Raw genomic sequence first — 16487 nt, 5'->3', positions numbered from 1 at the left:
GCCCACGGCGTGTAAGAAAAATTAACTCAGATTCTGCCCGTCAGCAGCTTTCTAGCTGGCTCAGGAAACTATTTTTATTATTCATTAATAAATACATCGATTTCAAATCAAATCTCGAAACGAAAAAAGTATAACCCATATCTAATTTAAAAATGATTGCATAAATTTGAGCTCAAAGACACAAAATATTGATATATAGAACATCGCTTTTGAATAAAGGAAGATCCATTAATTATGAAACATCTAAATTTTTGTATGAATCGTCACACTTAGAGTACCCTTTCTAAGCGTTACAGTAATTTGTGGACGCTTCCTAAAAGTTAGCACGAGTAGTTTTACGCTTACGTTGAAAAAAAGGAAGATAAAGGTTTTTGCTTAACTTGCTCAGAAAGTTTTGCTTTATTCAACGAATAAAATCTGAATCCATGCATTCTATGAAGCTAGCGATATTTGGCTCAGGTAGAGAACTAAAAGTTTTGCTTGGAAACCAAGGTAGAGTGCTCAGTCAATTTTAAATCTCCCATTAATTAGTTCAAAAAAATGATGCAGTGAATACGAAGTCTATGAAAAGAAATCCCAGTACGGAATGAAATTTTGCTGTTGGTAATATTTTGGCAAAACGGGTGAAACACTTTTTCACTGGACGAAGAGCTTATTAAGAAAAGCGTTTTCAGTTTTGTTATTTAGGTACATCGATATTGTCCTAAGGAAATAGCCTTCTTCCATTAGCACTAGTTTGCGCTGAACACGTTGAAGAAATTACAAATTCTCACAAACAATTGATGAAAATACTAGTGAAAAACGTGGCAAAGGTGGCTGTCTTCATAGGAGGAATTGATGGTCATCTTCAGATGACAGAGAAATTGGCTTTGGTCCCTATGCTGCCGTGCCAAGCACACTGGTTGGCATCCCCATGTCGTGTTTTACGATTACCGCCTCTATGCTTTGTGGTACATTTTTCAAATAAGTTATTTCTCTATCAGACTTCATGGCTTTAGGCTTGCCAGCAACCCTTTTCTAGATCTTAAAGCTGTTGAGGAATTCTTTTGTTGGCCTAGCAGGGGGAACGAAGGCCATCAACTAAAAACGACGTAGGACAACTATGCTACTTGGGACAGTTTGTACCCCAGAGAGCAACCAACTAGCAAAGTGAAAAGTACAGCTGGTAAAAATGCTAACGAAATTCCATTTTACAACACCGTTTACCGATGTGAATAATTTACCTGAAACTCAACTTTCAAATGGATCCCTAATGCAACGACGAAAAAAATAAACACAGTGAACAGTTGTTTGAAAGCGGTAAAATCGTGTTTCGCTTTTAGTGAATAAAAATACTGATAATTTTGAAAATATTCAAAAAGTTATGTACCTTTTGAAAAAGATATATTTCTGGCCCGCCAGCAAAATTGAATTCTAAAAAGTATCCCGTGAAAATGAAAAGGTTGGGCAAACCTGATCTAGAGTGCGACGCTGCAATAAACTCAACAATTGACAATTAGAATGCAAAATAATACAACCCCGAGCAAGATCGGGTACGTTCAACTAGTCTTCTATCTTCTATAATAAAAATGAAATCGTCTCTGTTCGTATCCGCTTAACTCGAAAACGGCTGGACGGATTTCCTTCATTCCTTCAGCAGGTATGTTGGTTATCATTTCCGATGCATTTATATGATATATTTCCATGCGAAAATTACGAGTAAGGTTGAGTAAATCGTGAAAAACTAAAATTAAACATCGTATGGAAGCTTCGCATGGGCAGTTCATAGCACGCATCTTTCACGCATGTAGGATAACGTCTGCTGGGTCGACTAGTATAGTATGAAAAATGAGTTTTCTTTTCCTTTAAGGCATTATAAATTGCGAGCAATTGAATGGGAATTTCAAAAGTTTCATACTGATCGAGTTCGTCTCAGGATTGATTTGTTTATATACATACTAAGAGTTGATCAATTTTGTAACGAGTAAAGTTGGAAAATTGTCAAAATACAATATTATATTAGGGCGAGTTGGGAGGAAACTCAATGCGAAAATGATCTAGAGTGCAGTGTCGAAAATATACCTAAAACTGACATTTAGAACGCCAATAAACCCGAGCAACGCAGAATACGTTCTGCTAGTATTACATAATCTAAAAGAAATATTGCAAATTATAAAAAATATATAAATTATAAAATTATTTGAAAAACAAAAAACACAAATAATGAAAATAATAGGGCAGAGACTCGTAAGAGAGACAAATGAAAGGTCTTTAATAATTTATAAAAATGATTGCTCCATTAAATTATTGGGCTGATTAGATCATCATCGCTTGCAAACTGCCAGAAAACCTTGTAACAAAATTTTAAGAGCTGTGGAAATTCAAAAATTTCTGTGCTTAATTTTCATTTTCCGTGTAAGAAGAAAATTTAGAGTGAATCATTGACCATCATACTTTTTACGATTTCCATAGTTGACAGTATCAACCGTTAATTGAAATTTCAGCAAATTTAACATTACGCGTTTACTGAGGGATAAATCAATAACTGCAACATCGATACGTTTAGCATTGTTACAAACTCTAACTCTCAAGAATCTCAGAATTACCGCCGGATTGTATTTTAAATCGAGCCGAAATTCTTATTTCCTACACGGCAGGAATCTCATCGATCCCGCACACACATATGGAAGCGAAATTTTCAGACAATTTTTTACTTGGCTTAAAACTGTCTTAAACTCGATTTTGTTCAGCTGATTTATGAAATATTTTTTAATGTCTTCGTTTTTTACAGTGGATGATTTCGAAATATTCAGAATTATTCCGAAATACTTTGAATGATTCTTAGTGTTTAAAAAAGAATCAAACGATTAAAAAATATATGGTTAAGCAAATTTGAAAAAAAATAGAATTACCTACTTTGCAAGCTAGAAAAAATCGAAAATGAACTTAATCTGGAAAATAGAATATCTGTCCCTGTGCTTCATTTTATTGACCTGATTTTCAGAATTTACTTGCTACATATGTGCTAATGTTGAGTGATTGGCTTGGGACCGCTGCTCCACCACAAACGATGTAATCATAGACAGACACATTAGGGGCGGCAGTCGGTCTTCAAACGAAATTAGCCGCCCGCTTCTGAAGAAATCGATTCCATCCTTTGAACAATGTCCACACTCATGGAAACATTAAACGATGGATCGGTCAATTCTATTCCATCCCTACTCAATATTGACCGATGTAGTCGAAATGTTGACGGTCATTATCGATAGAGCTTGAGCTTGAGCTTGATTGACTGCTCGTAGTTGCTACTTCATTATGACCAGATCAGCTGTTCTTGCACGAGGAACCAACAGATGTTTGCTTAGAATACCGCACATCAAATGTACAGAAGTACTGAGTGATCTCATTTTGTTGGAATCATACTGGCGCCTGCCACATCAGAATGCAGAGTAAATGCGAGGGAATGGGGAAGAAATGATGATGCAATATATCGCCCACTGCAAACCGAATATACCTCTGCACTTACCACGAAATTCATGCAAATTTATTGGAATTTTTGGATTAGGTTCGAGAGGCAGAGGTCCGTCTTGGATAACGAGCTTTACCAATGTAATAATAGATAGAGAGAAGGCAACTGATGGAATTTCTAATTGGATGTAGGAAAAAGAGCTCTATAGTTCATTTCCCAGTTCTAGCAGAATTCTGTTAGAATTACTCCAAGTTGAAGAGTACTAAGGGCAATCAAATACAGCTGGAAACGGTATGGAAGTCCATTTCCAATTCTAGCGATTGCTAGTACATGAGAAATAGAGAGAAAGATACAAAGTAGGAGAATGGAACCAGACACTGGTATTGAACCCTGACCTCCTGCGTATCAGGGCAGAAGCAGTAGCCATATGACTACCAAGCCCGCTCTATTGACGGTCATTATCGATAGATCGAAAAAACTCATGCGTAGAGAGAATACCGTCAGTATCTATCGTACGGTGGCCTTGGTTCATAGATCTTGACGTGCACATTGCTGAGTCTTTCTGTTACTAATTTGCTCCCACGTTGGTTTATACTGCCTGTGTAATAAGATGCATGACACGACCTTGCTGAAGGTAGCTGGGCTCGATTCCAGTTCTGGTAGTTGGTTGACTGTCCATCCGGAAGAGGAGAAGCTGAAGTGCTTACTGGAAAGATGCATCCGTCAACCGATGCATAATCTTTGAGGCGAGCCTTCGTTGGTATGTCGTTGAATCGGTTCGGTTTATTTAGTTTAGCAATTTCGAGAATGATTCGAGGCCGAGATCGATGTTCTCTTGTTGTTTCTGCCGGCGGTGATTAGATTGCTTGCGTAATCAAATAAATTCAGCTCGCTTCGACAGGACCGGCTGTTTGATGAGTGATCCTGATCACAATTTACACATTTTGTCGAGGCGTTCTCAACCGCACAGGAGTCTAAACCGCCGCAATTGGAGCAACGGCTTTGAAGGTGATACTTTCTACCCCATGGCAAAAGCTCTGGCAATGGCGCACTACTTAACTTCGCGGTAAACGGGCCTGCACCACTACCATTTAATGGTGTAATGGAATAGAATAAGGATGCTCTATAGATCCTTCATCATAAGGACTGTTCAGTTTATAAATAGGACACTTTGTACTGTCGATGTTTTTTAAACCATCAATCTTTTTAGAGATCTGTTTTTTTTCGTTGAATATATTTTCTGACCTTCTAGAAATGAAATCCAACTAGCATCTAACCAACAACTAGAAATGAAATCAACGAAACAATTCTAACTCCAAATTTGCGATATTCATAACAATATCAATTTATTGGATTTTCAACATCTCCAATCGTTTATACTCCATTTTCGGGCTGCCACGTGCTCTACTGTTTCTGGATATCGACAAATCATTGACAGTGTGTTTCTCTCTGACCTTCTTGATGATTTTGTTAACATGTCGATTTACACGTTTTTACAAACTATCATTTTTGCCTATAAGAAATTCTGTTGGGAAACTTATGTTTACTCGAAATTCGAGAAGCTTTGACAATAGGCGCTATTTTGTTGGATTTAAACTGTTTTCAGTGTATTATAATATACGATAAAGCAAATAACATCAGAATTGATCAATCTGTCTGTTTTATATCATCATGTAAAAGAGCCTTCTCAATAAACTGAACAGTCCTTAGTTGGTTCTTTCTGGAAGTGAATCAAGCGCAGCTGGTCGTTGATTTTTTATTCATATTGTGGCGCTTGATTTTTGGTGCTTCGACTTGAGGCACTTTTCTTCAGCTGTTCCTCCAAATTCCATGTTGTTGAGACAACTCCAAGGATATCATTCACAGACTTCTCCATTGAGGGAAAATATTCCACTGATGAGCGCTTCAGAAGAGCCTCCACAGCACGATAGCAATGTTTGGAGGGGACGTGTAGGTACGTAACGAGAGTGATCTGCAGGCCTTGCGTGACGTAGTAGTCGACGACCCTCTTAACCACATTGTCCTTTGTAAACGTGTAGAACAATGATTCTTGAGCAGGTGCATGTATGTATTACTTACTTCTTCGTGAACAATTCGATGCTTTAATTACATCCCGATGGGACCGGGCTTGCCCATGGTATGAGGAAAATAAGCAACTTGAGATAAATTTTACTTTTGAATTGCACACACTTTCGAATTTGCTAATCGTCCAATAACGAATATTTGGAGTGTATTCTGACTGTAGGCAAGCGAGAGCCACTTTGGAACATCCTGCCAATTGATGGTTCACTACATTTGGCTGTCGAAACATTACCCGATTGCTTTGTTTGCTAAAAATCAGTTGTGTTGTGGTTCGCAATAGGATTACTTCGATGGTTTCGAAGCATGACCCCCCTTTTTGCCTTTCTCGTATACAAAGTATACGTAAAAATACTCACTATGATCGGCTCCAAAAATAGACTTTTATGAAGGCTCGGAGACCCATAGTGTTCCGGTATCTTTGTCCCAAGATGCTTATTTTCAAAAAATCAGAATCTCTTAAACACCAATTAACCGAAAGTATAGATTTTCCTCTTTCATGAAGGTAAATTTTTAAAATGTTCTAATCAGGGAGTCACATTTCCATACATTTTAAAGGTGGTAAAATCGGTTATCATTTGAGATTTCTATGGCGTTTGCATCAAAAATAATGAAAAAATTAAAAATTGTTCTAGATCCCCCGATAAAACATTTTGATTTACCCACTATAAGAAAGAGGAGAGCAGAGGTGTGTGTGTGTGTGTGTGTGTGTGTGTGTGTGTGTGTGTGTCTGTGCATGGCATCTGCGCAAAACACATGTAAAAACCCCACTCACATTTTTAGGCACTTATCCTTAGCCGATTTCTCGCAACTGCTTGAAGCAGAATCCTAGCCCTATTCTTTTCCTGTATTGAAAATTGGCCATATCAGGCTACAGGGTTCAAAAGTTATATTAAAATACTATTTTTCACCAACACACGAGAATGGCTCAAGTAACGGTAGGTAGAAGTTAATCTTCAACATAAATTTATTTTTATTTCGATTAATTATTGTTTTAACAACATTTTGATTTTAACAACATTAGCTAAGTGCTCTGCTCTTTGCGGGGAAAGAGAATTGTCTGGGTCTTGACCGTGTTAATGCAGATCGGTTGGCGAAGTATTCTGTCACGACATGCAGGCCTAGCTGGAGCTGCGATGTAAACGCTTTGATCACTCTCTACCCTTTCAAAAAGCTTAGGTAACGCCGAGAGAAGGCTGATACGTCAAATGCATTTGGGAAAGGTCATCAGGTTTCCTGATTGAGATCACTTTGGCCGCTCGGTCGCTGATTGTCAGCCGATGTCGACGTTGTTTCCCTTACGATCCATTGCCACTACTTCTTCTGCTATAGCTTCTTATTGGCATTACAACCCAACCCAACCCATCTTCTCCAGTGCGTAGTAAATTAAATTTATCAGAAGTCTAGTGAGAAAAAAGTGAATAATCTTTTGTATCAGTAGATATATAATGTTACACAACTTACTGATATTTCCTCTATCCTTTTCAGTAACAGCATGGCACACTTACTCGGAACGGATGTTCACCGACCCACTGTACACCACTCTGAAACTTCAAAGCCAGCAGTCTTCCTCACCTCAACTATCGCAGCACTCAATCTTCCCCGATTCTACATCACATCTTGCTTCGGCTCTAGAGCATACGCCTTGTCTTACTACTGCTCATCCAAATGACGCCGCTGAGAGCTTCCTACACCAGGGTTACACCTACCGTCAGCCGTCCGACATTGTTACCTCATCAGAACCGGATTACTGCTCCACGGCCGGTGGATCTTCAGCACTCGCGAGTATAACCACAACTAATCCATCACCCCTGAACGCTCTTCCTGGTCCCAATGGGCCACTCCATCAACGAAGAGGATCTCTCCAACTGTGGCAATTTCTTGTTGCCCTTCTCGATGAACCTGCTTCTAGTGCCGGATGTATTGCATGGACTGGCAGAGGAATGGAATTCAAATTGGTAGAACCGGAAGAAGTTGCCCGGCGATGGGGTATTCAGAAGAATCGACCCGCCATGAATTACGACAAGCTGTCCCGAAGTCTACGTTACTACTACGAAAAGGGAATCATGCAAAAGGTTGCCGGAGAGCGGTACGTGTACAAATTTGTGTGTGATCCTGAAGCGTTGTTCAATATGGCGTACGGGACCACTAGCAGTGCTAGTGGAGCAGGCTGTGGATCAACTCTGGAAGCTGGTCTTCATTCTCAGCACCATCACCACCATCAGCAACAGCACCAACAGGGTGGTTCCTCCTCGCCACGATGCCAAGCTGGACAGTCTGCGCTTGGTGATGGAGGGGATGACACGGATCGAAGCTCATACTTTACAACAGGCTCATCTGCATATAACCACGGAAATTGAAAAGTGATGCAGGGAATAGTTAGTTTGAGGTTCTAACGGGACGTGAAATGAATCAATCGAAGAAATGTATAGATTTCTCATTGGAAACCAGTTACTCAACCATATGAAGTGGAATGATATTTAAAAGAATAATAAAATAAAAAGCAATAAATTAATGAACTATATGTATAGCAAATGATGTTTCAAAACAAAATTAAAATATTTTGATTCTTCAAAACATATCCCATAAACTCAAATAAGAATAGAATTTATGTTCGATATACTTCGACATTTTGATTCTCCTTCGTGTTTGCCTTACGTCAAACCCACTACACCCAACCAGCGACTGTTGCGAAATTGTTAGATTCTTATATAAAAAATGTAAGTAAGGTCTCATACAATCTTTGTATAAGAATCCAGGATTTTCGCATATGTCCAGTTCTTAACAGGTTTTTGTAGGTTCTTATACAGAATTTTCTTTAGTGTACTCGATGAAAACATAACATTAGGTACTCTAATGATAATCTACTATAAATTTACTAATTTAGTTTATTCAATGATTCTTAGGCAAAAAAAAATATGTATCAAATTACATCATAAAAAGCATGTCCCAATTCTTCCTTCCATCACCAAAATAGAAAAACCCATAAATATTGGAACCTGCGCGATGGAAATTGCACAACCCAGGCCAGTGTAGTGATTTCAAAACAAAAACATCCCTCTCACTATCATGCGTTGCGACAAAGCTCCGTTCCGGAATAACGTCATCAGCCGTGTCGAAGACATCCAAAAAATAACTGCAGGCCTCTCGTTTCAACAAATTCTCCTTCGCGGCGTAAATCGGCTTCCGGAAGTGTTGATAGTTTACTATCTTCATGCTCTCATTGATGTCCATTCCGCCGTAAAATGGATTGATGATGCACTCACCCTCTGTACTATGATATAACACGCCACGTGGCACGAGTGCCGCTTCTTGAAGAATTCTAGTCATCGCATACCACAGCCGATCCTGTTCCTTCAGTGAAAACTTCTTGGTTTCCCCCTCGATAGGCACTTGGTCCTCGTTCAAGGTGAATTCCGGACCCAATTCAACTTCTAGTTTGAAAGCGGGATCTCCTTGAAAGGGACGCTTTATGAACTCCCAATCGGCACTCCAATGCTTCGGTTCCAACAGCAAGTACCAATCGCATAGATTTTGACTGTAAAAGAGCTTCCGATCTTGGAAAATATCCCGCCCGTGACAACCGAACGCCAAAGTGTAGTGCGCATCAAGACCTTCGAGTTTTCCAAAGAAATAGACCTGATGAGTTGCCATGCTCGCTTTGTAAGACAGCGTGGTAGATGTTCAACAGAGTCTATCTTTCCATTGGCAAAAATGCATATGGAAAGCGTACGCATATAGTATGGGGACTCTGATCGAACGCTTGTCCCACGAGATTCATCTTCAGTGCCTTCTGTCGTATCAAGAGTATTCAATAAAGCATAAATCAAGGTTGATGATTGATTTTATTGTGCCTACTTCGTTGTTATCACATTTCTGAACGCCGCCTACAAGATACTCTCCCAAATTTTATGCCACTTAAACTAACACCATTTGCAAGAAAGTTCATATGAAGGGCAGGTACCAAGGTTTTATGGGCGGGCAACCACTACAGGACCAGGTGTTCACCGCCTTACGTCAGGTATTGCAGAAATGTCGTAAGATACAATGCGTACTTACACCAGGGGAGAAAGGCGGAGCACACTGAATCCCTACCCCAACTATGTACGACATCTGGATTTGGTTCTAAACTGCCAAACAACAGTGTTAAATTCTCTACCACATTTTGTTATGGCCAGAGGGCAGTTTCTATACACCCTTTTGGTGTCGATATTTTATCAAAATTAGACACTCAATCATGCAACAACAATATAACGATGTGGTGTGCTTGGAATACCTAGCGTTGATTATAGGGACTCGAAAGGAATTTATTGTTGCAGTAACTAACTTCGAAGATATAAAAATGTTCGCATGTAACGATTGCGCCCCTATTACCAGTTCTAAGCTTCGATGCAGAGTACACGAGCTTTGTTCGCCAGTGACAGGCGTATGAGGCCCTTGGCCCACACATCATCTATTTATCGACTTCAAAGCTGCATATTACCCAGGAAACCATTAAGCACTTTAATAAGCCTTATGTTAACCATATATTAGCTTTTCAGTGCCCAAAAGCTGCATATATGATTTTCAAGTGCCCACAATGGCAGTATAAACTTTAAGCAACGTAAAAGAAGCCGTATATCATTATATAACGCTTTGAAGAAATGCTGACCAGCCCTGCTGATACAAACGTATAAGGAAACTATCATTGCCAATTTAGAAACCACAATACTTTGACGTTTATGTGAAATCTAACAATAACTTATATAGAGATTTCATAATATATCCACTTTTACTCGTACAGAGATTTTTTAAACCTGTGATGTATTCTATTATGCAATATAATTGCCATTTGTTTTGAAAACTGCAGCATATTGCATGGAGTATGTATGAAAGATACATGATTTATAAGCTGTAGACGCTGTAGATTTAGTCTATAGTGATATTTCTTAGTCGTCACTTATAGAATGGAATTATATAAAACCCGAAAAATTCAATCACTTTCATGTTATTTATAATTTTTCATGTTTCCATTTTCATGCTACCCAGTCCTTGAATTATAGGCAATCAGAATCTTTCTGTTTAGGGCCCATTCACAAATTACATAACGCTTTATGGGGTGGGAGGGGGTCTGCCAGAGCGTTACGGCCTATACAAATCTTAGAACCCTTCCATACAAAAAAGATACTTAGGGGTGGGTGAGGGTTAAAAGTGACTAATTTTGGCGTTATGTAATTTGTGAATGAACCCTTATCACCCTTCCCAGACACATATCTACTCAATTCTGCGGTAGATCAGATGATAAACTCATCGGCTACCCGAATGCACATACATCCTCCAAACACAGCAAGCGTTCAAATCCGGAAATTTATATAATTACCAAAAAAAACTCAAATTTAAAATGGGAAGAAAAAGGAAAGAATGAATTAAAATGTAAATAAATATTTATTTTTCGTTTCTTTTTTTTTGTTCCTTCTCCACTCGTCTAAAAATTTTGACATTTTGGCATAGGCGTGGAAAAAATGGTAGGGGCATGCAGTATATCAGCCAAATAATTCGCCAAAAGCGGCTTTTGAGCAGCACTAAAGCATAATTCAGGACTTACTATAGCATTGTAACCAACTTTTTTATGCGACTATAAAACCGAAATAAAGCCGGTTTTAACGGCTTAGTGGTTACTTGGGTAGGGTGGTTCAAAAAATCGATTTTGCTCAACAGTGCTCATCTGATACTTTACCATGTTCTGAGTGTCCTCTGAAAATTTGAGCTCATTTGGATTAAAACTGATTTAGCATAAGCCGTTTCAAGTTTGCATGCAAATTAGTATGGGAAATTAATTTTTAATAATACTGTTAATGACGTTTCCCCATTAAGCGCAGGTTGAAAGAAAACCTACATAGCTAAAAGGGATACTCAACAGCTTTCACCCAACGAAAACCGCATGTTGATTAATCGTCCCAGTAATTAGTAATCGATTTTAAGACAGGTTGCGAATCTTTAGTCCTGATCGTTCAACTTCTTTGAGGGCATCACTGAAATGTGCAGTGCAACATAGTAGCCTGAATTTGTGTGTGCTATCTTTCGCGCCACGAGCAGCAATGTTGCCTGTTGATGAGTTATGCAATTAGCTCCAGAAAACCACGGTATCCAGCTTTCCACGTTCGCCATAATGGCGGATGCTATAAATTTTTTGACATTAACTGCTTCCCGACACTGAACTGAAATCTTAGTCTAAGCAAACATTGATGTTGGCCGTTACCACTAACAACCAATGCGTTGTTTGTTTACCGTCAACAAGGAAAAATTGGTGATCAATATCTTTCGAAAAATACTCTTTTTATTTCTAATACTACTAACGTTATTTTTTCTTTTATTCTAGATATATAGATAACCTAATAACGCTATATTATGAGGCCTACACATTTATTGCTTGAACGAAATAGCATACCCTCAGTAACGGCAATTGATGAATCAGTACATTTCCAGTGTAAAGTGGACGCTATTCAAATTCCAAAAAGATAAATACAACCACTTCCGTAGAATTTGAATGAAGATTGTACCTTTTAATATGAAGCAAGACACGAGCAATTTGCAGTGAGCTTCCAAAAGACCCATTTTTCGTAACCTCTCGCGCTCATCATAAATTTATTTGATCCACGTAAAAAATCATTTACTCTTCGTGACTTGGGCAATAACCGGAGTTCCGTAGATAAAGCTCTAACAATTTTCAAAACAATAAAATATTTTACCTTATTTTACAAAACTGTTTCGCTGTCTGAGTAGAAATACCTGGCCTGGATTGTTGAATCATTTCATTGCTAAAGAATAAGTCTGGTGTTGAGCATATCTTTGATACCTTAACACAGAGAAACCTTAATCATATACACCACTCGTGAGAGGCAAAACCTATTATGTATCGGAAGGACTAAGTTTTCAAATAAAGAAAAGAAAAGGGAGAACTGGTGTCGTTCTTTTCAACGCTTAACAATTTGAACTTAACAATGTGTGCCATAGGATATAAATTTATAAAATATTTAGCTGTGTGGATGAAGTCATGCGAGCTTCACCTACTAAGTCCCAGCCGGTCCCAGCTGTATCCTAAGCCACGGAGAGCGAAAGACCTCCGAGATAGGCCAAATAAAATTATGATGTGCAGTGGTTCAATACTTCAAAATCTGGGTATTTTTGAGGTCCATTTTAATTCTGTTCAGCGTATTTTTTAAGTAACATTGACATCAAAGAATCTCTCCAATTCCTGCATGACCGGCATGTTGTTTTTTAATAACTATTTGTAATCTCTACACTACTAGAAATCCACACATATTTATTGGCAAAAGTCCATAGATTTAACTTATGATGTATATCAGCGCACACATAACCATTCTCCACGCGAACTACTAATAAAATATATATCCAAATAAACTTTATGTGTGGTCTCGAATTAGCAATTCTAGAGTGCTTTGAGAATAGGTCGTATGTGCAAAAGAGAGTCTCTCTTTGGATCTATTCTCTTTCGATTATTACAAAACTATACAAAAGTTTACTTCTTTTTTTTTTGGCAGATAACCAAAGACGATAGCTTTGTCTATCATGCTGAAGTGGAAATGTAGCAAAATATGCAAAACTAGCTTATGTACAAGCGAAAGAGAGCGTGAACGAAGAGAGCCTCTCTTTTGCACATACGACCTATTCTCAAAGCAATCTAGAATTATTTAATTTATGTGTGGTTCTATATCGATTATATTAGGGTGGAGCTATTGCAAAAATTTATAACGGCGACACATATATCTTATATAGATATTTTTGGCAGTGTATCAATAGAGTACTGTCCTGGAAGTAAATATCAGCTAGCGGGAACTATTTGGATGTCCATTCTATAAATGTGTTGGCCTCTTAAGTAGGGTATCTCAATAACTAGAACGGAACAAAAGTTAGTAATATAAATAGTATTTGTCGAAAAACATTCATCGCCAAATTTTCCTTGTTGACGGTAAACAAACAACGCATTGGCTTCTAATGGTAACGGCAAACATCAATGTTTGCTTAGACCAAAATTCCAGTTCAGTGTCGGGAAGCAGTTAATGTCAAAAAATTTATAGCATCCGCCATTATGGCGAGCGTGGAAAGCTGGATAGATAATTTTTATTGTTCCAGCACCATTTAAAACATACTTTTTACTAGAGGCCTGAATAAGAGAAACGCGGATAGGTATGTGCCGCCAATCGAACCGTCAAAAAACAGCAGCCAATCGAGCAGGAGACCTGTCAAGCAGCCAAAATGTTGGCTCAAAAACTGAAAACGGCCAAATTCGATTTTATGCCATTTTTAATTAAAGAAATTTTACATAAGTTTACAATAATATATGCAAGTTATTTTTAGATTATGAAATGAAATTGCATTGTTTATTGGATTCTATTGTTTAGTGATGTGGACACATTAAATAGCGGATTGTGAGATTTTATCTACATGAACCGTTTCTTTCTTTTCATGTGTTGTTCTTTGATGAAGAAGGATGAATGCAGTGTTGGCAGAGTCATATTTTCTATCCGCGTTTCTCTTATTCAGGCCTCTACTTTTTACCATTGAATATAATGGAATTTTGACAATAAAATCACATGGGAGATAATGGTTTTCCACGATAAAATTAATGGTAAATGGGACTTTTACTTATGTATCTTTACAATAAAAAAATCGAAAATTTTCCATACAAAATTCGGAGCAAAACAATTGATTTTGCGGTTTTTTAATGGGATGATTTTGATGGTCAAAACAATAGAAAACATTGTGTTTTAAAGGTTTTCAATTACTTTTTCTATTGTTTTACAACAGAAAAACAACAGGTTTTAGAAAACATTATACTCCAATATAACAATAAAAAAACAATACATTTAATTGTTTTACAAATTATTTTATTTTGACTCAAACTTTTTTTTCTCTTATTTTAACTCGCTTTGCTGTTATTTGACGTTATAATGACGCAGTCCGCTATACTCGCTAACCACGCCGTAACTAACTGCTACAAGAGAAGGGAATTTGATTTATCTCCTATGACTTATTTTTCCTTGCATGGCACTATGGGGAATCAGGTGGCCGAAAATAAAAAAATCGACTTTCTCTGATTCGTAATTCAAGTTGACCTACTTAATGCTAATGCTTTGGAGCATTAAACCCCAGCATATCAGCACTCTAAGCCATATGGTTATCAAGATATAGGCATTAGAGCCAGACACTTTTTAGTTCTTGAAAAATCAATGCATTATTCAACTGTCAATATCTTCGGCTACAGTAGCTCTTTTCCAACTCTTTAAAAAGTTTCTGAAAGCTTGTTTCATGGACTTGCGAAAAACGGGTTAGTTATGGGAAAATAGGTAGTGAAACATCCGAAAATGACCCGAAGAAAAAAAAATTTTTTTTTCATACAAAAAGTTTCTCAAAGTTTCGCTTAGCGACTACCACTAAGACTTTCTTTAGACCTCCCAGAAGGCATTAAAACAAATTCCAGCTGCTTATGGCTGCAAATCTGCAATTCCGATCACTTTTTCGAAAAAAAAGTCATTAATTTTGAACCATTAAATGTAATTATTCTCATAATACACGGCAGACTGTGATGGGCTGGATACAAATCCCATGCGTATGACAAAAGAGCATCAAGAACAGTTAAAATAGAGATAGTAGATAACACGAAAAGTGTCGTAGGCTTCGTGGTAGGCCGTGTACACGATAGCTTATGCAGCTATATGATACTCCATTTGGCGTAGGCTCACCAAGAGGAGGCAACTCATTATCTATCAAGTAGTATCAAGTAGCATTAAATGTCAACGAAGAGCTAATTCACCGGTTCTGGAACATTCTGATCGCGATAAACTGCCAAGAGCCAATCAATCCTGAAAAGCTAGACAGTTATTGTAAAGCAACCTACCGGTTATATTTGCAACTGTATGATTGGTATAAAATTCCTGCTACGGTGCATAAAGTCCTTGCCCATGCTGGGGATATAATTATTCATTCACCAGCACCACTTGGAATGTTGGGTGAAAAAGCAGCTGAGTGTCAACACAAGCACTTAAAAAAAAGTCGGACTCATCATGCCAGGAAAGCCTCAAGAGAAGAAAATTTACATGACGTTTTCATTCGTGCTATGAACTCGTCGGATCCTTTGACAAGCTCCCTCAACTTAGGTAAGCGACTTCAAAATAAATCTAATCTGGAATATCCAGAAGATGTTCAAAGTTTTTTAGTGACTGAAACTTCTTGCAATACAACAGACTCGAGTACAGAAAAATATACCATAGCAGATATTTTAATCGATCTTGAAGAAATAAATGATGATTTTGTTGATGATGTTCATGTACATAATGAATAAATAAATGTTGTTGCAGTATACTTATATATCTTGAAGCTTTTATTGCATGGAGTTCGTTTAGCTTTAATAGAGCTTTATATTGTATTCCCTTTACTTGTTTTACGGGTTAAGAGCCTGAACCAATCTGAAAAATCCTACAAAGACAACCTGTTACGTATGTAGATGCAATGGCCTGTATTTGACGGAGTCCTTGTGCAACTTAGAACATCTGTACAACTCAATTCACATAAAAACAGTATACAATTTTCTAGTTTGAACTCTACAGGTCTGCGCTGCAATAAAATACACATCTATAGACTGCTGTGTACATACATGAGATAGAGGGATATATTCCATAGAGATCAAAGGTCTGTATTCCAGGGAGTTTGGAGACCTTAGAAGTAATAACGACCTGCAAAACAAGTATTTCACATCTTTTAGACAATAATCTACGATATAAGTGTGAAATATTGCAGAAATGAAATGAAAATATTTTCGGCCACCTACTTGTATGGAGCCGCCCCATAGTGATGGGTAGATCGAAGTTATTCTTGAACACATACATATAGATATAAAACTGTGAAAATGTAAATTATAAAAGAATGTCAGTTTTATTAGAGTAAGTACGTCGAGAAGAAA

At 37.7% G+C, this 16487-nt stretch overlaps 2 protein-coding genes across 3 annotated transcripts in view; one reads left to right on the top strand and one right to left on the bottom strand.

The window, feature by feature from the left end:
- The window catches only part of LOC134218314 (ETV5-related protein Ets96B-like), a 70724-nt gene extending 62815 nt beyond the window's left edge, over positions 1-7909 (top strand). For both annotated transcript variants that reach the window (XM_062697255.1, XM_062697254.1), the window contains exon 5: positions 7016-7909. In XM_062697255.1, the coding sequence (XP_062553239.1) occupies positions 7016-7887 (872 nt within the window). In that variant the 3' untranslated portion in view covers positions 7888-7909. The remainder of the gene's footprint in view (positions 1-7015) is intronic.
- A 489-nt stretch (positions 7910-8398) lies between these two features.
- On the bottom strand, positions 8399-9181 carry LOC134210515 (radial spoke head protein 9 homolog). Its single transcript, XM_062686554.1, has one exon. The coding sequence runs from the start codon at positions 9179-9181 to the stop codon at positions 8456-8458; it is 726 nt and encodes a 241-aa protein (XP_062542538.1). The 3' UTR covers positions 8399-8455.
- Between the last annotated feature and the right edge of the window lie 7306 nt (positions 9182-16487).

The sequence above is a fragment of the Armigeres subalbatus genome, chromosome 2 (genome assembly GCF_024139115.2).
Source record: "Armigeres subalbatus isolate Guangzhou_Male chromosome 2, GZ_Asu_2, whole genome shotgun sequence".
Classification (NCBI taxonomy): Eukaryota; Metazoa; Arthropoda; class Insecta; order Diptera; family Culicidae; genus Armigeres; species Armigeres subalbatus.
This window is presented reverse-complemented; position numbering and strand designations above follow the sequence as displayed.